The sequence below is a fragment of the Bos taurus genome, chromosome 8 (assembly GCF_002263795.3).
Source record: "Bos taurus isolate L1 Dominette 01449 registration number 42190680 breed Hereford chromosome 8, ARS-UCD2.0, whole genome shotgun sequence".
In the NCBI taxonomy this organism is placed as follows: Eukaryota; Metazoa; Chordata; class Mammalia; order Artiodactyla; family Bovidae; genus Bos; species Bos taurus.
The window spans coordinates 59,764,518-59,783,068 of NC_037335.1; the positions used below are offsets into that span (position 1 = coordinate 59,764,518).

At 47.1% G+C, this 18,551-nt stretch overlaps 1 protein-coding gene and 1 non-coding gene across 12 annotated transcripts in view; one reads left to right on the forward strand and one right to left on the reverse strand.

The window, feature by feature from the left end:
- The window catches only part of RUSC2 (RUN and SH3 domain containing 2), a 61,872-nt gene that overhangs the window by 40,882 nt on the left and 2,439 nt on the right, over positions 1–18,551 (forward strand). For 4 of the 11 annotated variants that reach the window (XM_059888990.1, XM_010807922.3, XM_010807920.4 and 1 more), the window contains 7 exons: positions 7,918–10,014; positions 14,878–15,540; positions 15,755–15,940; positions 16,102–16,242; positions 17,361–17,437; positions 17,646–17,820; positions 17,905–18,010. In XM_059888990.1, coding sequence (XP_059744973.1) covers positions 7,986–10,014; positions 14,878–15,540; positions 15,755–15,940; positions 16,102–16,242; positions 17,361–17,437; positions 17,646–17,820; positions 17,905–18,010 — 3,377 coding nt within the window. In that variant the 5' untranslated portion in view covers positions 7,918–7,985. 11 annotated transcript variants of the gene reach the window in all.
- On the reverse strand, positions 4,914–4,972 carry MIR2285DA (microRNA mir-2285da). The gene has a single exon (NR_162376.1). It is a non-coding gene; the product is annotated as a microRNA mir-2285da (primary transcript).

An 18,551-nucleotide genomic window follows, 5' to 3' on the forward strand; every position in this document is an offset into this window, starting at 1 on the left:
ATTTCTAATGAAGATGCTATAGTGTGGGTCAGGAGAGAGGGAGTCAGAGCTAGACACAAAGGCTTAATGGGAAGAGACACCCATACAGCTCCTGTAAGTTTATGATGGAGACCTGCAGGGATCCACTCAGCCTTCAGGAGCAGGCACTGGGAAGGGGAAGCATCGAGCCCATCTTGTTCCTCCATGTACATACATACATGCACACAGACACACATACCACATCTTCTGGTGCTACAGGAGCCGCGAGACTACAGATAAGGATGGAGTAAGAAAGAATGTTGACCAGGAGGCTCCACATTATAGGGAGAGAGAGGATGTTATGCCTAGGACACCTGACCTGTTATCATTGGCTTTCTTATACAGGCTTAGATTCCTAACAGGAACAGACCTAAGGATAAGTTGATACACCCAAATCCACCCTCCTGCTCTCCCCACTTCAGTCCTGTCCAAGAGAGAACCCGGACAGGAAAAGGCTTAGCAGTCCTACTGAGGCTCCCCATCAGACCTCAAGTCAAGGTCAGATTGCTGGAGAATAACAGCTGAGTATCACTATCTTCCCCTCCTTCTTCAGGAGGCCAAAAAAGAGGGAAGGGGTTCTATGATTGGCAGAAAGATGCTGATGACCAAAGACAAGGGAAACCTTTCTCTGGAGTTTAAAACTTCTTCCTGCCCAGAATTACCCAGAGTTCTATTGCTGAGAAGATAGAAAGAATTCTTTAAATTCCCCTCTCCATTGATCACCTTGGTGGAGGATTCAAAAACATACACTATTAGGAGTCAGTAGTTCCATGTTGCGCAAAATGTGATTGGGTAGGGTAATACATTGGGAAATTGTGGGAAGGTGTTAGTTCCCAGGAAGCATCTAGGAATGTGAACTATGGTGCAAGGGAAAAGGGTATTGAGGACTGTGAATGGGACAGGGAGATGTGAGCTGGAAACTGGAGCAGGAGGTAGGATTAAAGAGTGTTATTAGAGCCTGGGGCATTAATATGAAAGGGACTGTGGGTTCAGAGACTAGTAGAGTGGGTAAATACAAACTGTGTCAATGGAAACTGTGAGTCCCGGTGGCCCAGATGGTAAAGAGTCTACCTGCAATGCAGAAGACCCCCTGGAGAAGGAAATGGCAACCCACTCCAGTATTCTTGCCTGAAAATTCTATGGACAGAGAAGCCTGGCAGGCTACAGTCCATGTGGTCGCAGTCAGACACAACTGAGCCACTAACACACTCACTTTCAAGTAGAAACTAGAGTGTGAGCCTATCCAGGAAAAAGTAGGATGTGTCTGCGTTGGTAGCAGGGTAAATGCAGGGAGTTTGGGAAGAGGGTGTGACCCTGATCATTTTCTGAGAGGCAGTTGTAGTGGAAAGAATTAAGAATTGAGCAGACCTGGGTTTGCATCCATCTCAGCCATATAACTATGGCAAACTGTTTACACTTACTAAGCTTCAGTTTTCTCATCTGTAAAGTGGGGATGATTATGTCTACTTTAAAGGATTATAGTGGAATTAGAGATGCTGTATGTCAATCACCTTGAGTGTAAGTGCTCAGTAAACGATCACTAATAAATAGCATTATGATGATTGGCCAAGAGAGACTTGTTTGTGATGAGAACCAGGAAGAGGGCTCTTGTGGAAAGCTTTCTCTAATTTTAGGGATTCTGGACCTTGTAACTTTATTGACTGAGCCCACCACCTCTCTGTCCACCTGTTAGAGCTGAGTGCATTCTTCCACTTTCTTCTGGGTTCTCTATTCCCCGCCACCTCCATCTCCCATGTCTCTCCATTTCACCAGGTTACAGAAAGAGACTGGGATGCACTCTCCCATCTCACTGTTCTCTCTTCACCTTTCTTAGAGCTCATGGGCCACAGTATTAAACCTATCTTCTTATAGAACATGACACTCTCAGGGGAGAAGTCTAAGAGAAATGCTCTTAGTAAATGTGTTCTGTGGTAATTGAAATCAAGTCATATATACCATATATTCTCATTACATTCCTAACTGATGGAGAAAAAAGGTCAAAAGTTACGATTCCCGACTTCTGTCTTAATTCTGTCATTTATCCCCTGAGAGTTCTTGGGCAAGTCATTTCTTTTTTCTAGGTGTTGATTTCCTTATTTTTTTTTTTTTTAATGAAGTAATCTACCTGCTCTAGTGTGTTGTTAGGATCAATGAGATGATATATACATAAAAAGTGAAGTCACTCAGTCATGTCCGACTCTTTGCAACCCCATGGACATGAGCCTACCAGGCTCCTCAGTCCATGGAATTTTCCAGGCAAGAGTACTGGAGTGGGTTGCCATTTCCTTCTTCAGGGGATCTTCCCAACCCAGGGATCGAACCCAGGTCTCCTGCATTGCAGGCAGACACTTTACTGTGTGAACCACCAGGGAAGCTTTTGATATACATAAAAACTGCTTTGTAAAAACTGTGAAAGTATGGGGCCAAAGCATGAGTACTGAGACTTGTGAGATGCCTGTAGAACTTTACCTTAGTTGGCTGAACTAGAGTTATCTGTGGAGAAACTATTGCCAAGATTTCCCTGGTCGTGTGGCGATCAGGAAAGAATAAGACTTTCTCAGAGATACAAAAATGTAAAATAAAATGAAATCAGCCAGTGAAAGAGCTTTACATTTAAAATAGAATGCAGCACAACCTTAATATAAAAGCAAAAACTATACAACAATTATTTAAAAAAAAAAAACATGAAAATTTCTTGGGATAGGCAAAGATTTCTTAGAACACAGAAAGCTATAACTATAAAGAAAAAAACAAATAGAACTTCATAAAATTAAAAACCAATTAATTAAAAATACCATTAAGAAAACGAATGGGCAAGCCACATTTGAGAAGAAGCCACTTAAGAAAATATTCTCAAGATGTGTATTTGACAAAGGACTCATCTAGAATAAATTTTAAAACTCCTACAACTCAACAATAAAAAGACAAGCAAGTCAATTTTTAAAATGGGTGGAACAGGGGTCAGTAACTAACCTACCATGCCTACTGTGTTCCAAGCACTATGCATGGGTTCTAGGGACTAGGGTTTGACTATATCCCAGTTTCTGACCTCAAGGAACTGGACTCTAGTCTGGGGATAGATCTGTAAACATAACATAATAAACTGTCAGCGCCCTCCTGCCTGAGGTTCTCCATGGCCCTCCACATCCATTTGTGCCTTATCCATGATTCAGAGAGAGTCAGCTTACCAGGCTCGGTGAGTTGCTATGTTTCTTTATTTGAATATGTACATGACACCCAGTCAGTGGTTTTATGGGTCAGACACATTCTTCTGTGTATATATTTGAAAATGGTGCTTTGAAAGGGGAATGATTGGGATGGGGAATGGAATTCCCTGGTGGTTGGTTAAGACTTTATGCTTTCACTGCTGAGGGTGCGGGTTCCATCTCTGGTCAGGGAGCTAAGATCCCACCAGCCATGCTGCTACTGCTGCTAAGTCGCTTCAGTCGTGTCCGACTCTGTGCGACCCCATAGACATCTGGCAGCCCACCAGGCTCCCCCGTGCCTGGGATTCTCCAGGCAAGAACACTGGAGTGGGTTGCCATTTCCTTCTCCAGTGCATGAAAGTGAAAAGTGAAAGTGAAGTCGCTCACTCATGTCTGACTCTTCTCGACTCCATGGACTGCAGCCCACCAGGCTTCCCTGTCCATGGGATTTTCCAGGCAAGAGTACTGGAGTGGGGTGCCATTGCCTTCTCTGCCCACCAGCCATACGTGCAGCCAAAAAAATTAAAAGGGGCTGGGGGTGGTATTCATTGAAGAGCAAGTGATGGCCGTAGCCCATAGGTACTCCTAACATTTCTGCTGTGTGTACAAGAAAGTTCTCTGTGCTCCATTTAGTCCAGGCCTCAAATTATGGCCTGGACCCTGGGACAGCCTAGTACTAGATTTAGGGGGATGTCCCCTCCCCTAGCCCTGACCAACAGTATCTGTAGTGCTTAAAGGAAAAAAGTGCTTTAAAAACTGTTCAAATCGTGTACATAACAGACACTTATTTTTAGAAAATACAGATGAAACAGAATAAAATTTAAAATAATCCAGAGTCACGCAACAGCAATAAGCACTGTTAACATTTTGTTGTCAAGTCCACAGGTTGTGCATGCATAGATTCAACCAACTGGGAATCAAAAATATTCAAGAAAAAAGGATTCCAGAAAGTTCCAAAAAGCCGTACTTGAATTTGCCATGTTCTGGCGACTATTTAAGTAGCACTCGCATTAGGTATTATAAGTAATCTGAAGATGATTTAAAGTAAACTGGAGGACACTTGTAGGTTATATGCAAATATGGCACCATTTTATCTAAGGGATCTGAGCATCCTTGGCTTTTGGTACTGTGTATGCTTTCAAGTTTTCTTCCATGCATATTGCTCTGGTTTGAATATCTATGTGTCTCCTCCACCAACTCCACATTAGGTCTTGAGAGTAGAGCCCTCCTAAATGAGATTAGTACTTTTATAAAACAGAAAGATCCCTTGTCCCTTACAATCTGTGTAGAAGGTGCCAGGTATGAACCAAGAAGTGGGCTTTCACCAGAATGCAGCCGTGCTGGCACCTTGATCTTAATCTTGGACTTCCCAGCTTTCAGAGCTATGAGAAATACATTTCTGCTGTTTATAAGCCATCTGGTCTGATGTATTTTGTTATAGCAGCCTGAAGACAGATACAGACATATATTTATTTACAATAATGGTGTCATACTGTACATATTGTTTGTAATCTGCTATTTTCACTTAATCTTTTGTGAATATTTTCTCAAGTCACTAATAGGGAAATTAACACAACATTGTTTTAATGATACTGTGTTCTCTACTTTTCAAATTGATTATTATTGGAGTTTTAGGGTGTTCCTATCTTTTTGTTATCCTTGTGGCATAGATTAATATATTGGGTTGGCAAAAAAGTTCATTCAGGTTTTCCCATAATATCGTATGAAAAACCCTAGCGAACTTTTTGGCCAACCCAGTATTTGAGCCCAAAGTTTTCTTGGCAAAGAAAGAGAGAGATGGGAAAGAGTGAAGAGGAAATTATCTCATGTACCTCATAGCAAAATTTCCTAAAAATCCTCTTTATCCCTCTCTACAAAAATCCCAATACTTCCTCTCTTGTTCTCATCTTATCTGTGCAAATACGCATTCTTCTCCACTGCTAATACTGGTTCCCTTCCCTCTCTCTCCTTCAATCTTCTCATAAACCTTAATCTTTTTTCCTATTTAAATTTTTTTTAAATAACAGCTTTATTAAGATATAATTCATATACCATAAAACTCACCCTTTTATAAAATTGAGATATAATTCACTTTCCATAAACTCTGGAGTTTTGGTTTTATTCACAGACTCAGGTAACCATCACCACTGACTGATCTCAGAACATTTTCCTCACTCCCAGAAGGAACTTCCACACTCATTAGCAGTCACTCCCCATTTTCCACTCTCTCAGTCCCTGGCAACCACTAATCTACTTTCTGTTTCTGTGGATTTGCCTATTCTGGACATTTCATGTGAAAGGAATCATATAACATCATGCAAAGAATCCTTTTATGACTGGCTCTTTTCACTTACCTTTTGCAGTTCAGACATACTGTATCATATATCAGTACTTCACTCCTTTCATTGCTAAATAAGATTCCATTATCTTTACCATGGTATATCTGTTCATCAGTTGATGAACATCTGGATTGTTCCCACTTCTTTGGCTACTGTGATTAGTGCTACTGTGAATATTTGTATACAGGCTTTTGCGTGAACATGTTTTCATTTCTCTTGGGTATATACCCAGGAGTAGAATTTCTAGGTCATATGATAACTCTATGCTTAACATTTTGAAGAACTGCCAGGCTATTTTTCCAAAGTGACTGTCCCATTTTACAATGTCCTCAGCGATGTTTGTGGGTTGCAATTTCTCCACATCCTCACCAGCGTTTGCTATTGTCTTTTATCTTAGTGAGAGTGAAGTAGTATCTTGTTGTGATTTTTATTTCTCTAATGACTAATGATGTTGAACCTCTTTTCATGTGCTTATTAATCATTTGTATGTATTCTTTGGAGAAATATCTGTTCAAGCTCTTTGCCCAGTTTTTAATTGGGTTACATAGTTTTTATTGTTGAGTTGTTTATTGTTTATATATTCTGATTCTAAGTCTCTTGTCAGATACACAATTTGCAAATATTTTCTCTCATTCTGTGACTTGTCTTTTCACTTTTTTGATCGTGTCCCTTGGAGACTCAAAGGTTTTTGATTTTTATTAAATCTACCTTATCTATGTTCTCTTTTATCACTTGTTCTTTTGGCATCTTATCTAAGAAGTCATCCAATAATGACCTTAACCAAAGATAATGAATTTACTCCCATATTTTCTTCTGTAACTCTTAGTCTTGTGGCTCATTTAGCCTCTCTGGTTTCTGCCCTTCTGCCTGTCTACTCCTTACCCTAGTCAACACACAAAGGCTTGGAAATCTAACAGAGGAGCCTTCCTCTCAGAAAGGAAAGGAAGAAGAAAGATGGTAAATACTTGCTTTTTAATTTTAATGTAATTTAACTTAACACAAATAACATATTTTAATAGTGTCCCTCACACACATATTTATTAGCCATTTGAATTTTTCCTTTTATGTGTTGCCTGTCTGTGTCCTTGAACACGTGTGACTTGCCTGGCTCTTTACTGTACTCCATATGAAGAGCTCTGATCTAAATGAGTTACACTTTTAAAAAATCGGTGGTATAAAGGTTCAGCTAAATGATGAAGAACTTAGGCAATGAGGGATTTGGACTCGTTGTAGGTAGAGGAAAATGACAGGAATGATAAGGGAAAGAGGAGAAATGAATGAATGAGGAGAAATTAGGTATGAGAAGTCTGAGCAAATGAAGGCTTTGAGGACCTGACCTTGACAGCACAGAAGACTAGAACTTGAGGGGGGCCATCCTGCCATGGTCCAGCCAAGAGACCAGAGAAGCTCAGAATGGGCTCCGTGTAGAGAACTTGACCTTAGCCTATCAGAGGTAAAACCAGGAAGACAAGACGTTTTAGGGGACCCTCAGAGGGAAAGTTCTAGCTAAAACTGGACAGAATTGGGGCACTTCAGAAGATCTGTTCCCTGAGCTAGCTAAATATTAAGAATATATTATGCCTCAAGCCTTACCTGATGTTGTGCTGAAGTAATACAAAAAATATAAAAACAGACCCCACGCTGGGAAGGAAGAGGATGGCATCAGCCATACTAGAAATCTGCTGCCTAACTCAGTCGCTATTCAGGAAGCTCTAACACAGTAGTAGGAAGAGTGAGGACCCTTGCCCACAGCCAGTCAGAGTGGGACAGGTATTCTGGGGCTCAGGAGGGGAAAGGGGGTCAAAGATGACACAGGCATCAAGTGATATAGTACATTAAAAATTACCTTTCTTGCAAAATTGTAGCTTATTGCTGTGCATACCTAACGTATTATTTGTGATGTCCCCTCATCTGTAAGTGTGTGTGTTGTAGCTGTGTGTAAGATAATTCCGTGGCTCCTTTGCCTAGCACCCTCTCAGGCATCTTAGGTGGTTTTTCTTTAGTTATGTCATCATTCATAGTTTTTTTTGGACTCAGGACTGGTCGTTGTTTACTGCTAAGAAAGAGGAGAAAGAGCTGTCACTGAGATTCCCCAGACCTTCAGAGGTGGCATTAACAGGGGCCTAGCTTTTTGTTCGAGTGGATACATGGCGAGCTTACAGTGAAGGGGGCACTCGAGAGCTGGCCTTGTGCGGTGAGGCCGAGTACCCCATTGGGCTGAGTCATCCAGCTCCATGTTGACTGAATCTTTCTTCCTCTTGGGCTCTTCGCTATCTGCAAATGACATGGGTAGGGGCATGTCCCTGACTTCGGGGAGGTGACATTAGGTTCCCTTTCTTTCCCTCTCTTTCCAGGTACCAAGCTCTCCTGATGAAATGTGTTCTGCCCCACTGGGCTCCAGGGGCAGTGTCTGGTGCTGTTGATGCCCTTGTTCGAACTTTCCAGAATGGATAGTCCCCCAAAGCTGACTGGAGAGACCCTCATCGTCCACCACATCCCCCTGGTGCACTGCCAAGTCCCAGACAGGCAGTGCTGTGGAGGGGGAGGTGGAGGTAGCGGGAGCACAAGACCCAACCCCTTCTGCCCACCGGAGCTGGGCATCACCCAGCCTGATCAGGACCTCGGACAAGCTGACTCTCTGCTGTACAGCAGCCTGCAGTCTGCTCCAGGGGGCTCTACACGGTCTGCTGATAGTGCCAAGAGCAGGGGTCGGGATGGAAGAGGCCCCGGGGCCCCTAAACGACACAACCCCTTCTTGCTGCAGACAGGCGTGGCCGAGCCAGGACTTGGTGACCTATATGAGGATAGCATCAGTGACAGTGCCGCCCAGCAGTCCTTCCACCTGCACAGGGCTGGCCAGCCCACCTTCCATCTCTCCTCTTTCCAGCTGCCACCGCCTGGCCCCAGAGTGGGCAGGCCATGGGGGGCAGCGCGTAGTCGAGCCGGAGTGGTGGAAGGGCAAGAACAGGAGCCAGTGACCATCTTGGATGCCCCGCACTGCAGCACTGGCCGCTGCTGCCGGCCAGAGCCGGAAGCTGAGACCATGGAGCTGGATGAGTGTGGGGGGCCTGGTGGGAGTGGCAGTGGGGGTGGAGCCAGTGACACCTCTGGCTTTTCCTTTGACCAGGAATGGAAGCTCAGTTCTGATGAATCCCCAAGGAACCCCAGATGCTCAGGCTCAGGCACCCAGCACTGCCGCTGCAGTAGCACCTCCAGTCAGTCCGAGGCGGCTGACCAGTCCATGGGCTATGTGAGCGACTCCTCCTGCAACAGCTCAGACGGCGTGCTGGTCACCTTCAGCACCCTCTACAACAAAATGCACGGCAACTCCCGTGCCAACCTCAACTCTGCCCCGCAATCCTGCAGCGACTCTTCCTTCTACAGCCACTCGGACCCTGGCGCCTTCTACCTGGACCTGCAGCCCTCCCCAGCTGAGTCGAAGATGTCTTGTGAGTCCCACCACCCTGACAGCGGAGGAAGGGAAGGTGGCTATGGTTGTCCTCATGCCTCATCTCCTGAGCTTGATGCCAACTGCAACTCCTACCGCCCGCACTGTGAGCCCTGCCCAGCTGTAGCTGACCTCACAGCCTGCTTCCAGAGCCAGGCCCGTCTTGTTGTGGCCACACAGAATTACTATAAACTTGTCACCTGTGACCTGTCCTCCCAGTCCTCCCCAAGCCCAGCTGGCTCTTCTGTCACCAGCTGCTCGGAAGAACACACCAAGATCAGTCCTGCCCCTGGCCCTGGCCCAGACCCTGGCCCTAGCCAGCCCTCTGAGTATTACCTGTTCCAGAAGCCGGAAGTCCAGCCAGAGGAACAAGAAGCAGTGGGCTCTGAAGTGGAAGCGGAGGCTCCCATGGGCCGCACTGTGATCGAGGGGCAAGTGTACACCAACACTTCACCCCCCAACCTCAGCATTGGACGTCAGCGCTCTCGAAGCTACGACCGCAGCCTAGAGCGCAGCCCTCCTGTCCGCTTGGGCTCTCTGGAACGCATGTTGAGTTGCCCAGTGCGCCTCAGTGAGGGCCCTGCCGCCATTACTGGGCCTAGTTCCCCACCTCGGCGGGTCACCTCCTTTGCTGAACTTGCCAAGGGCCGGAAGAAAGCTGCAGGCTCTGGCTCCCCTCCACTGCGAGCAAGCACTGGGGACTCCTCTCAGGAGTTCTCACTCATCCAAGAAGCCCAGCAAGACAGGGTGGGACCCCTAGATGAGGGCACTCACTGTAGCCATAGCCTCCCACCCATGCCCTTGGAGCCGGGCATGGACCTGGTTGGCCCAGAGCCCTGGTCCACCCAGGTCTGTCAGGGCTCCCAGTCCAGTGAGATGCCACCCGCTGGCCTCAGAGCTGCTGGGCAGGGGCCCCTGGCCCAGCTGATGGATCCAGGGCCTGCTCTCCCAGGGAGCCCAGCCAACAGCCATACCCAGAGGGACGCAAGAGCTAAAGCTGACGGTAAGAAGCCTAGTGGCTGGAGAGTAGCAGGTTGTATGCATGGCCTTCTATCAGTAATAGGTCCTGCCAACCACCCCACCTCTACCACTAGAGGTTTCTCAGCCCAGACCCATCATCTTTCCAGTCCAGGGCATGTCCTCCAGTTATACTAGGGGGAGGCGGATAGGGAATAAAGCATACACCAAGGAGATGAAATCAGCAACTGAGAGATCGATGTATTGGGATAGCAGGTACTCAGAAGATTGTGATTCAAAGCCCGGGTGACTGGAAAGATGATGACACATGGGTAGGGACTGCAAACACAGAAGTAGACTTACTGGGAAAGGAATAAGGCCTGAGCTCCATTTTGGACATCAAGGAATTTGCCGTGTTTAAGAGAAATGTCAAACAGACAAACCACATTGGCCATCAGTAAGTTCATTCTTTGATCAGTGACTGTAGCCACTCTTCAAAGAACCTGAGACCTGACACTTAACCTTTGAGCCTCCTAGGCCAGCTCTTCCCTATTTATTTCATTTCGCTTAAGTGATTATTTTATAAAGGCTCTGTGTTGAGTGGGTGCTGGTGATAGACGAGAGGGACAATATCTGTCCTCGAGGAATTCTGATGAAGGATGGGAACAGAAAAGGAAGCACAATTAAACTGTAGAGGTGGCAGTTGTATGGCACTGGCCTATGAGAGGAGCACCCAAACAGACCAGAATGTCAGCAAAAGAGCGCTAACACAGTGTACATTTAAGCACAGTCCAGAAAAATGTTAGAGGAGTAGGCTTTGTGGACACTCATAAAAAGAACACTGTAGGCTCATACAAAAGTCGGTACAAACCACAAATGCATAGAGTATCTTGATGCTTTCCAGAAACTGCAAATAATTTAGTATAGCCATTGTAGAATGTGGATGGAACCATTAAAGGATTTTAATTAGGGAAATGGAATTTTTTGGTTTGTAATGGCATGTTTTGATTAGCATTTTAGAAAGATCACAGGTTGTTTGAATGGAAGGTAGATTCAAAAGGTTGTCTCCCTGGAGGTCAGGAGACCACCATGAGAGACCAGTCATTGGAATAAAAATAGTAGTTGAAGCTATGAGTGGGTGAGAACATCCAGGGAGAATGTGTAGAGTTATAAAGGGAACAAGGGGACAGAACCCTGGGGATACAGTGATTGAAGGGTGAGCAGAGCAGTCCTCAAAGGAAACAGAAAAATCAGCCAAGAAAATAGAGGGGAACCAAGAGAGAGTGAAGTCATAGGAACCAAAGAAGGAGAAAGTTTCAAAAAGAGATTCAACAAATGAGTTCTGAAAACAAATCACTAGGATTAAGGCTGAAAATCCCCAAAGCAGCATTTGGGAGTGATGAGGGCAGAAGGTGGATCTCAGAGGGTTTGGAAGGAAAGGGGAGATAAAGCAGAGGAAAGATCGATTATGGGGAATTTGCTGTCTGTGGCCCTAGGGCTTCCCTGGTGGCTCAGGCAATAAAGAATCCACCTGCAATACAGGAGACCTGGGTTCCATCCCTGGGTTGGGGTGATACCCTGGAGAAGGAAATGGCAACCCACTCCAGTATTCTTGCCTGGAGAATTCCATGGACAGAGGAGCCTGGCAGGCTACAGTCCATGGGGTCACAAAGAGTCCGCCACGACTGAGTGACTGACACTTTCACTTTCAGCCTTAGGTTGGTCCGTTGGCTTCTCAAAGAAAAAGGGTTAAAAACCCATAAATGGTGTTATACCTGCTGTTTGAGAGATGGCAGTATATCAGATGACTTCAGGCTCCTAAACACACATGGAGGAACTGCCCCAGAAATGCAAGAAGGTCTCTAGGGCAGAGGGGGCTCAGAAACGGCAGGGATTGGCCAGAGTCTTCTGAACCCACGCTCTTCTCAGACTGCAGTGCCTGGTGGGTATATCTGGGCATAGACAGTGCTTGGCTGGTACTCTGAGGACAAGGTCAGTCCTGATCAGATATGGGAGAAGAGGCTTTAAAAGTGTTTTTGCTATCAGATAAGATTTTTCATAATAATATAAGACTTTTGTTCCATAAATCTCCAGTGACCTATCATAGGGCTTTTCTTTTTGTTCTGTACAACTTTTTTATTTTTAATCAAAAAATGATGAATTCATGAATGACAAAAGAAGTGAGATCTCTTTGAGATTCTGAGCAACAGAATCTAGATTTTAAGAGGATTTTATCTAGTCTGGAAAAAAACATTTTGTTCTTTCAAGGACCAGTATGAACTTTGATATGTAAGTGTTCTTCTTGATTTGGGATATTTATTAATAATTGATTGCAAACTCAGAATGAGTCAGCAGTTAGGAAGGGCTTCTAAAAAGTTAAAATGGCTGGATTCATTTATAGACTCCAGAAGGGAGGAGTTGATAGTCCCCTCCACTCCTGTGAACCTTAGGGCCCACCTGGGATTCTGGGCGCTCCATTTTAAGAGGGAACTGAGGGACTGGGGCTCTGTTGCCTGCAACATGGACTTGAGTGAATGTGATCTCTATCTCCAGTGTTTCTAAGGGCTGTCTCAAAGAACAGGAGAAACCTTTTCCCCTGTATTCCCAGAGGGTAGAATTGATACCCGCTCCCCACTGTAGTCACCCCTCCCCCTTTCCCAGTCTTCCTCCTCTGCCTCAAACCTATCCTGAGAATTCAGCAGGGAGGAATTTTAAAAGAGTAGGAATAGATAGTCTAATTCAAACATACTCTATATAGCATGTACAGTAAAGCTGAGGTTGGGAGGGCCTAATCTGATAGCCAGGGTCAGCTCAGGCTTGAAATTAGATATTTAAATAAGTGGAGAGGACGAAGACACTGCCAGCGGGAAAAGCAGTGTGCTTAAAGATGGGAAAGGGGTGGGAAGAGCCGTGTCAATGCGGAGGGTAGCGCATTTGCCACAGGGGTGGCCACCAACCTGCCTGAGATGAGACTTTGTTCTGTGGGCAGCAGAGCCACAGGAAATAGAACTGGTGTTCTAAGAAGTGAGCTGGTCCGTGTAAGAAGATTTGGATGTAGCGAGACCATACTGAACCAAGGGTGCCAGTGAGGATTTGTTCGTGGCTTTTATTCAGTACCTACCATATACCAAGATCCATTCTAGGCACTGGGGATACAGCAGAGAACAATTTAAAAATCCCTGCTTTTCCAGAATCCTAATAAGGAGTAATGGACAATAAACAAATAAGATAATTTCTGACAGTGAAAAATGGCTAAAAAGGAAATACAACAGGGTGATGAGAGCATGACTTGCCCGAGGCACTGGGACAATCACAGAAGGTCTTGAGGAGGAGGTGATGCTTGAGTTGATGCCTAGCTGATTTCAGGCAGAAGGAACAGCAGTATACAAGACCCCAAGATGTTAATGAACTTGACATGTTTCAGGACCGAAGAAGGTATGACTGGAGCATAGTGAGCAAGGGAGATTGACAAGGGCTGTTTGCTAAGCCCTGACTGGGACTGGCGGGAGAGTATAGTCTGAAAATGTCCACGGACAGTGGTTCTGAAACACCTGCTTTATGGGGTTGTGGTCACCATCCCCTTAAGACTCGCCGAAGTAAATAAATGCAGAAAGATGAGGAGTAGGAAAATCCAGCCTCATACCATTTCATGTGTGGTGTGATGTGGCAGAGAGAACATTAGCCCCAAAGCCAAACTCTGACTTAGGCAGAATTCTAGCTCTGCCACTTCCTAGTTGTGTGATCTTGGGCAAATGACTTAATCTCTAAACTTCCAATGCCCAGGTCTTTTAACTATGGATACTAACTCCTGCTTCAGAGCTGTTGAACCCAGGGTGCGAGTGAGCCACACCCAGGGTTTCAGGTGATTGGGCGGTTATAGCGCCACCTTGTGTTTATTCGGGTGTTGACAGTGCGCTGTGTTTAATTAGAAGCACAACCCATAGGCAAAGACTTGGCCTCTGTGCAGTGTTGGAGCGTTGTGTTTAGTTCTGAGACACATGTTTTGTGGGACACTGACTAGAAGATTGGCTGAAAGAACAGGAGAGGACCAGCCTTGGTAAACACACCTCTGTGTGGAGGGAGCAGATGTGGACTCGGGTTCCAATGCTAGGATCAGTGAAGAGTATGACTGGGGTAGATTGGGTGACAGGAAGCTGATTCTGGCAGCAAGTAAAGAAATATTTTATTATGGTTAGATTTGATCAAGAATGAAATACGTGGGCTGTAGTTGATGAGGGGATGATGGGTGGAAGCTTGAAGTAAATTAACATCTTGACACTGAAAATATGTGACTGACTCCAGGCCTTTAGACCTTAGAAACAAAGGAGAAGGAAACGGCAGCCCACTCCAGTATTCTTGCCTGGAGAATCCCAATGGACAGAGGAGCCTAGCAGGCTACAGTCCTTGGGGGTCACAAAGAGTTGGACATGACTAAGTGACGCTTTCACTTTCACAAAGAAAATGGTGGTTCTGCCATTGGCAGAAATGGAAATCATCAGGAGAATGAATGAGGTATTTTAAATAGCAAATTTTAATTGGAAACAGAAACCTAAAGCAGAATGATCTAGAGATCAAGAGAAAGGTTGAGGCTAAAGCCTTGGGTTCAGAAGTCACCTATATGACTGTCTGAACATGAGCAATGCAGGGGAAAAAAGTGTAAAGGGAAATATAAGAATTGAGCCTTAAGATGCACCCACATTTGAAGTCAAGAAAAAGAAGGGCTGAACAGCCAAGAGACAAGTCAATATCATGAAAACACCAGGAGAAGATGGGAGAAGCAGTGGCACAATCCACAGAGTCAATTACCCCTACCCTACTCAGCTCCTCCAGCCCAGGTCCTGCCCCTCTCACTCTCCCTGGTGCGCATCATCTCCTGACTGCTTCTTTGCTTCCTCTCATGTGATCGCAGTGTTTGATTCCTTCTCCATCCCTGTTGCCGCAGGGGGTGGTGCTGAGAGCCGACCGGTCCTTCGCTACAGCAAGGAGCAGAGGCCAACCACGCTGCCCATCCAGCCGTTCGTGTTCCAGCACCACTTCCCCAAGCAGCTGGCCAAGGCCCGGGCCCTGCACAGCCTTTCCCAGCTCTACAGCCTCTCAGGCTGCAGCCGTGCACCGCAGCCTGCCCCCGCAGCTGCCCCCACTGCTCAAGGCCCAGGCCCAGCTCCTTCAGGAGAGCCACAGGCGCCCACCCACAGGGGTGCCAGGAAAGCCAGGCCTGAGCCAGAGACCTCGAGGCCATCACCCCTGGGCAGCTACTCCCCCATCCGGAGTACTGGCCCCTTTGGGCCCAGCACCGACTCTTCAGCCTCCACTTCGTGCTCCCCTCTCCCAGAGCAGGCCACAGCCACAGAAAGCCCACCTCCATGGGGCCTTTCCTGTCCTCCTGCTGTCCGGCCTGCCGTCTCCCAGCAGCCGCAGAAGGAGGATCCGAAGATACTGACCTTGGCTGAGTACCGGCTCCATGGGACAGGAAGCTTGCCTCCTCTGGGCTCCTGGAGATCTAGCCTCGGCCGAGCAGAGAGCCTGGCCCGGGGAGGTGGCGAGGGCAGCATGGCTTCCAGGCCCAGTAATGGTATGAAGCTCACTGCCCACCCCTCTTTCCCACCCCAGGCAGTCTACCTCCCCTTTGAATGATTTCCTGTACTCCACATGGGGTCACAGGTTACATTGTGTGCAACTGTAGCTAATACCCCAACCCTCCAGTTTTATACAGGCCCACTGGGTGGGTATGAAATGCTGTCTCTTAACTATTTCCTGTCTCTTCTGCTAATCTCTCCTGATTTCAGCCAACCACCTATCCCCTCAAGCACTCAAGTGGCGAGAATACAGGAGGAAGAACCCTCTAGGGCCCCCTGGTTTGTCAGGGAGCCTAGACCGAAGGCCACAGGATGCTCGGCTGGCCCGAAGGAACCCCATCTTTGAGTTCCCTGGCTCCCTCGGTGCTGCTGGTCATCTGAACTGCCGGCTGAATGGTGTGTGGGCCAGGTCCCCAGCAAACCCAGGGCAGGCTTCCCTGTAGCTGGGAGGGAAGGGGTCAGTCCCAAAAGAACACATCTCAGAGGACATGAGACACAGACCTGAGCTGCCACTCAGGAAGATAATTGCTTGGGATTGATTTCTCTCTTCTTTCCAGGTCAAGTAGTGAAGCCGTTACCACTAACCTGCCCTGACTTCCAAGACCCTTTCTCCTTGACTGAGAAGCCCCCCGCTGAGTTTTGCCTGTCCCCAGATGGCAGCTCAGAGGCTGTATCCATTGACGTGCTTCAGAAAAAAGGTGAATATCATTCCTAGCTCAAGACCGGAAATCTGCTGTTACTACCTTTTTATGCCTGTGGCCCAACTCTCTAGCCCTTCAGAATATTTCCCTGTCTTAGAACTCCAAGTGCTGGGAGGGAATTAGCATAAGCTTTGGGGCAAGAGGCAGAAGTCTGTACTATGGATCATGAGTATCTGCAAGTGAGCAACAGTCATTTATCAGATGCTTTAGACTGTCTCCAGTCTCTTCCCTCAGGGAGCTATGTGTAGGGAGGGAGACACCTGTGTGCTATACCAGGGGAGCTCAAGGGCTACAGGACAAGGTGGCTTGGATAAGCATGATTTAATCAGATGAGGACTGACAAGGAACCAGTCTATTTAGCAGAGCCGTTTAAATGAGATGATAAGGAGAAGATTGAGCATAACTGTGGGCTGAAGAGAAGGAGCTTGTGAAAGGGAGAAAGATGAAGCTAAAGTCCCTTGCAGAGACAGAGCAGGGGACTCAGAGCATCGAGAGGGAAGAACCTTAGGCAAGAAGGGGAATGGCCACCTTCCTCCAAGATGGAAAGGAAGTAAGGGAGGGCAGGTGGGAAGGATAGATGTGATGTAGTCCCGTCTTTTGGATGGGAAGTTGAATTCATTACCAGTGGCCTCTGTTCTCTGAGTGAAGTAGAACCAAGGGCTTGAGAAGAGGGGTAAAGATTTGGCATGGCAACCTGAGGGCATAGCAGAGGGTGCTGCAAGGCACGCATCAAAGAAGTACCCTTCCCAGGCCCTGGATGAACAGCCTTGGACTTTCTCCAACAGCAGCCAATAGCCTGGTTTCTCAGAGTGGAGAGGATGGAGAGTTAGACTGATCCAGGTTTGAAGTAAGAGGGCAAGGAAGTGAGTACGTTGAGTGTCTTAATGGAGTCGTTGGGGTGGGTCTTGGTGGAGAGGTTAAAACAGGAAGGACTTGAGAAGTGGGTAAAACCAGGAAGAAGCCAAGGCCTGTGGTACCTATGCAGGGACAGAGAGAGAGAGAGAGAGAATATATGTGTGTGTGTAAGCCCTTCCCTCTCCCCACTGAGGGCCCACTCCCAGCCAACTTGTCTGGGGACTCATTAGGGACCTGGCGCATCAAATTCTCACTTGCAGGGCTGGTGAAAGCTGTCAACACTGCTGTGGACCTCATTGTGGCCCATTTTGGCACAAGCCGGGATCCCGGGGTCAAGGTAGGCGAGAGACTGAAGAGCTGAGCTCTGTCCTGCTGACCGTCACCTATCCTGTGCTACCCCCGTCCCTTGCTCTCCTTCCCCCAGAATTCAGAGTTGGGTCCTCAGGGACGGGGACCACGAGAGAAGTACCATAAGGACTAAGGCAGTCAGAAAGGACCAAGGTTGCAGGTAATTAATTCCCTGTACTTCCCTGCTGCATCCACAGGCGAAGCTGGGGAACAGTTCTGTGAGCCCCAATGTGGGTCACCTGGTTCTGAAGTACCTGTGCCCTGCGGTGCAGGCGGTGTTGGAGGACGGACTCAAGTCTTTTGTGCTGGACGTCATCATTGGGCAACGTAAGAACACACCATGGAGTGTGGTGGAGGCCTCCACACAGCTAGGTCAGTGCTGTGGCAAGGGAAGAAGCCCAAGCTGAATTTTCAGGGTTCCAAAGATGGTGACCTCCAACTCTGGCTTCCTCCCAGGCCCATCCACCAAGGTCTTGCACGGCCTGTACAACAAAGTCAGCCAGTTCCCAGAGCTCACCAGTCACACCATGCGCTTCAACGCCTTCATCCTTGGCCTGCTCAAGTGAGTGTGTGGAAATCTGCAGCCCACCAGCCCCCTCCCCTGGGCCCCAGCACCTCTGAAGAACCAACTCCCTAGACTGAATCAGAAAGGGTGAATCTGCAGGATCTGTGGCCAGGCCCAGGCCCACTTTCTCCCCACCTTGCTACAGCCTCTCTTAGTGGGTCACAGGTTTCCCACCAGACCCATGACTCTGACCACCAATACAGGCTTCTGCTTTTATAAATCTATAATCTGGCTAATTTGGAAATTAATCTGGTTCTGTCTCCATGGGTATTGTAACCCTGAACCTCTCAGTTCCAGCACTGCTTCCGAATCCTGCTTGACCCAGTCCACCTTGGCACGTATATCATAGTATCCTTCTTTCTCGAGTATGAGCCAGGGTCACCCCCTCTGGCCCTGAGCTGCCCTGTCCTCTCATTCAGTAGCTGCCCTGACTTCTTCCATCATGGGCAAGTCAACCCCATCCTAAGAAGTGATTGGCTCGTGAATCACCCCCACCTACATCCCCTCTGAGTTTCTAGAACCATGTAACATGAAACTA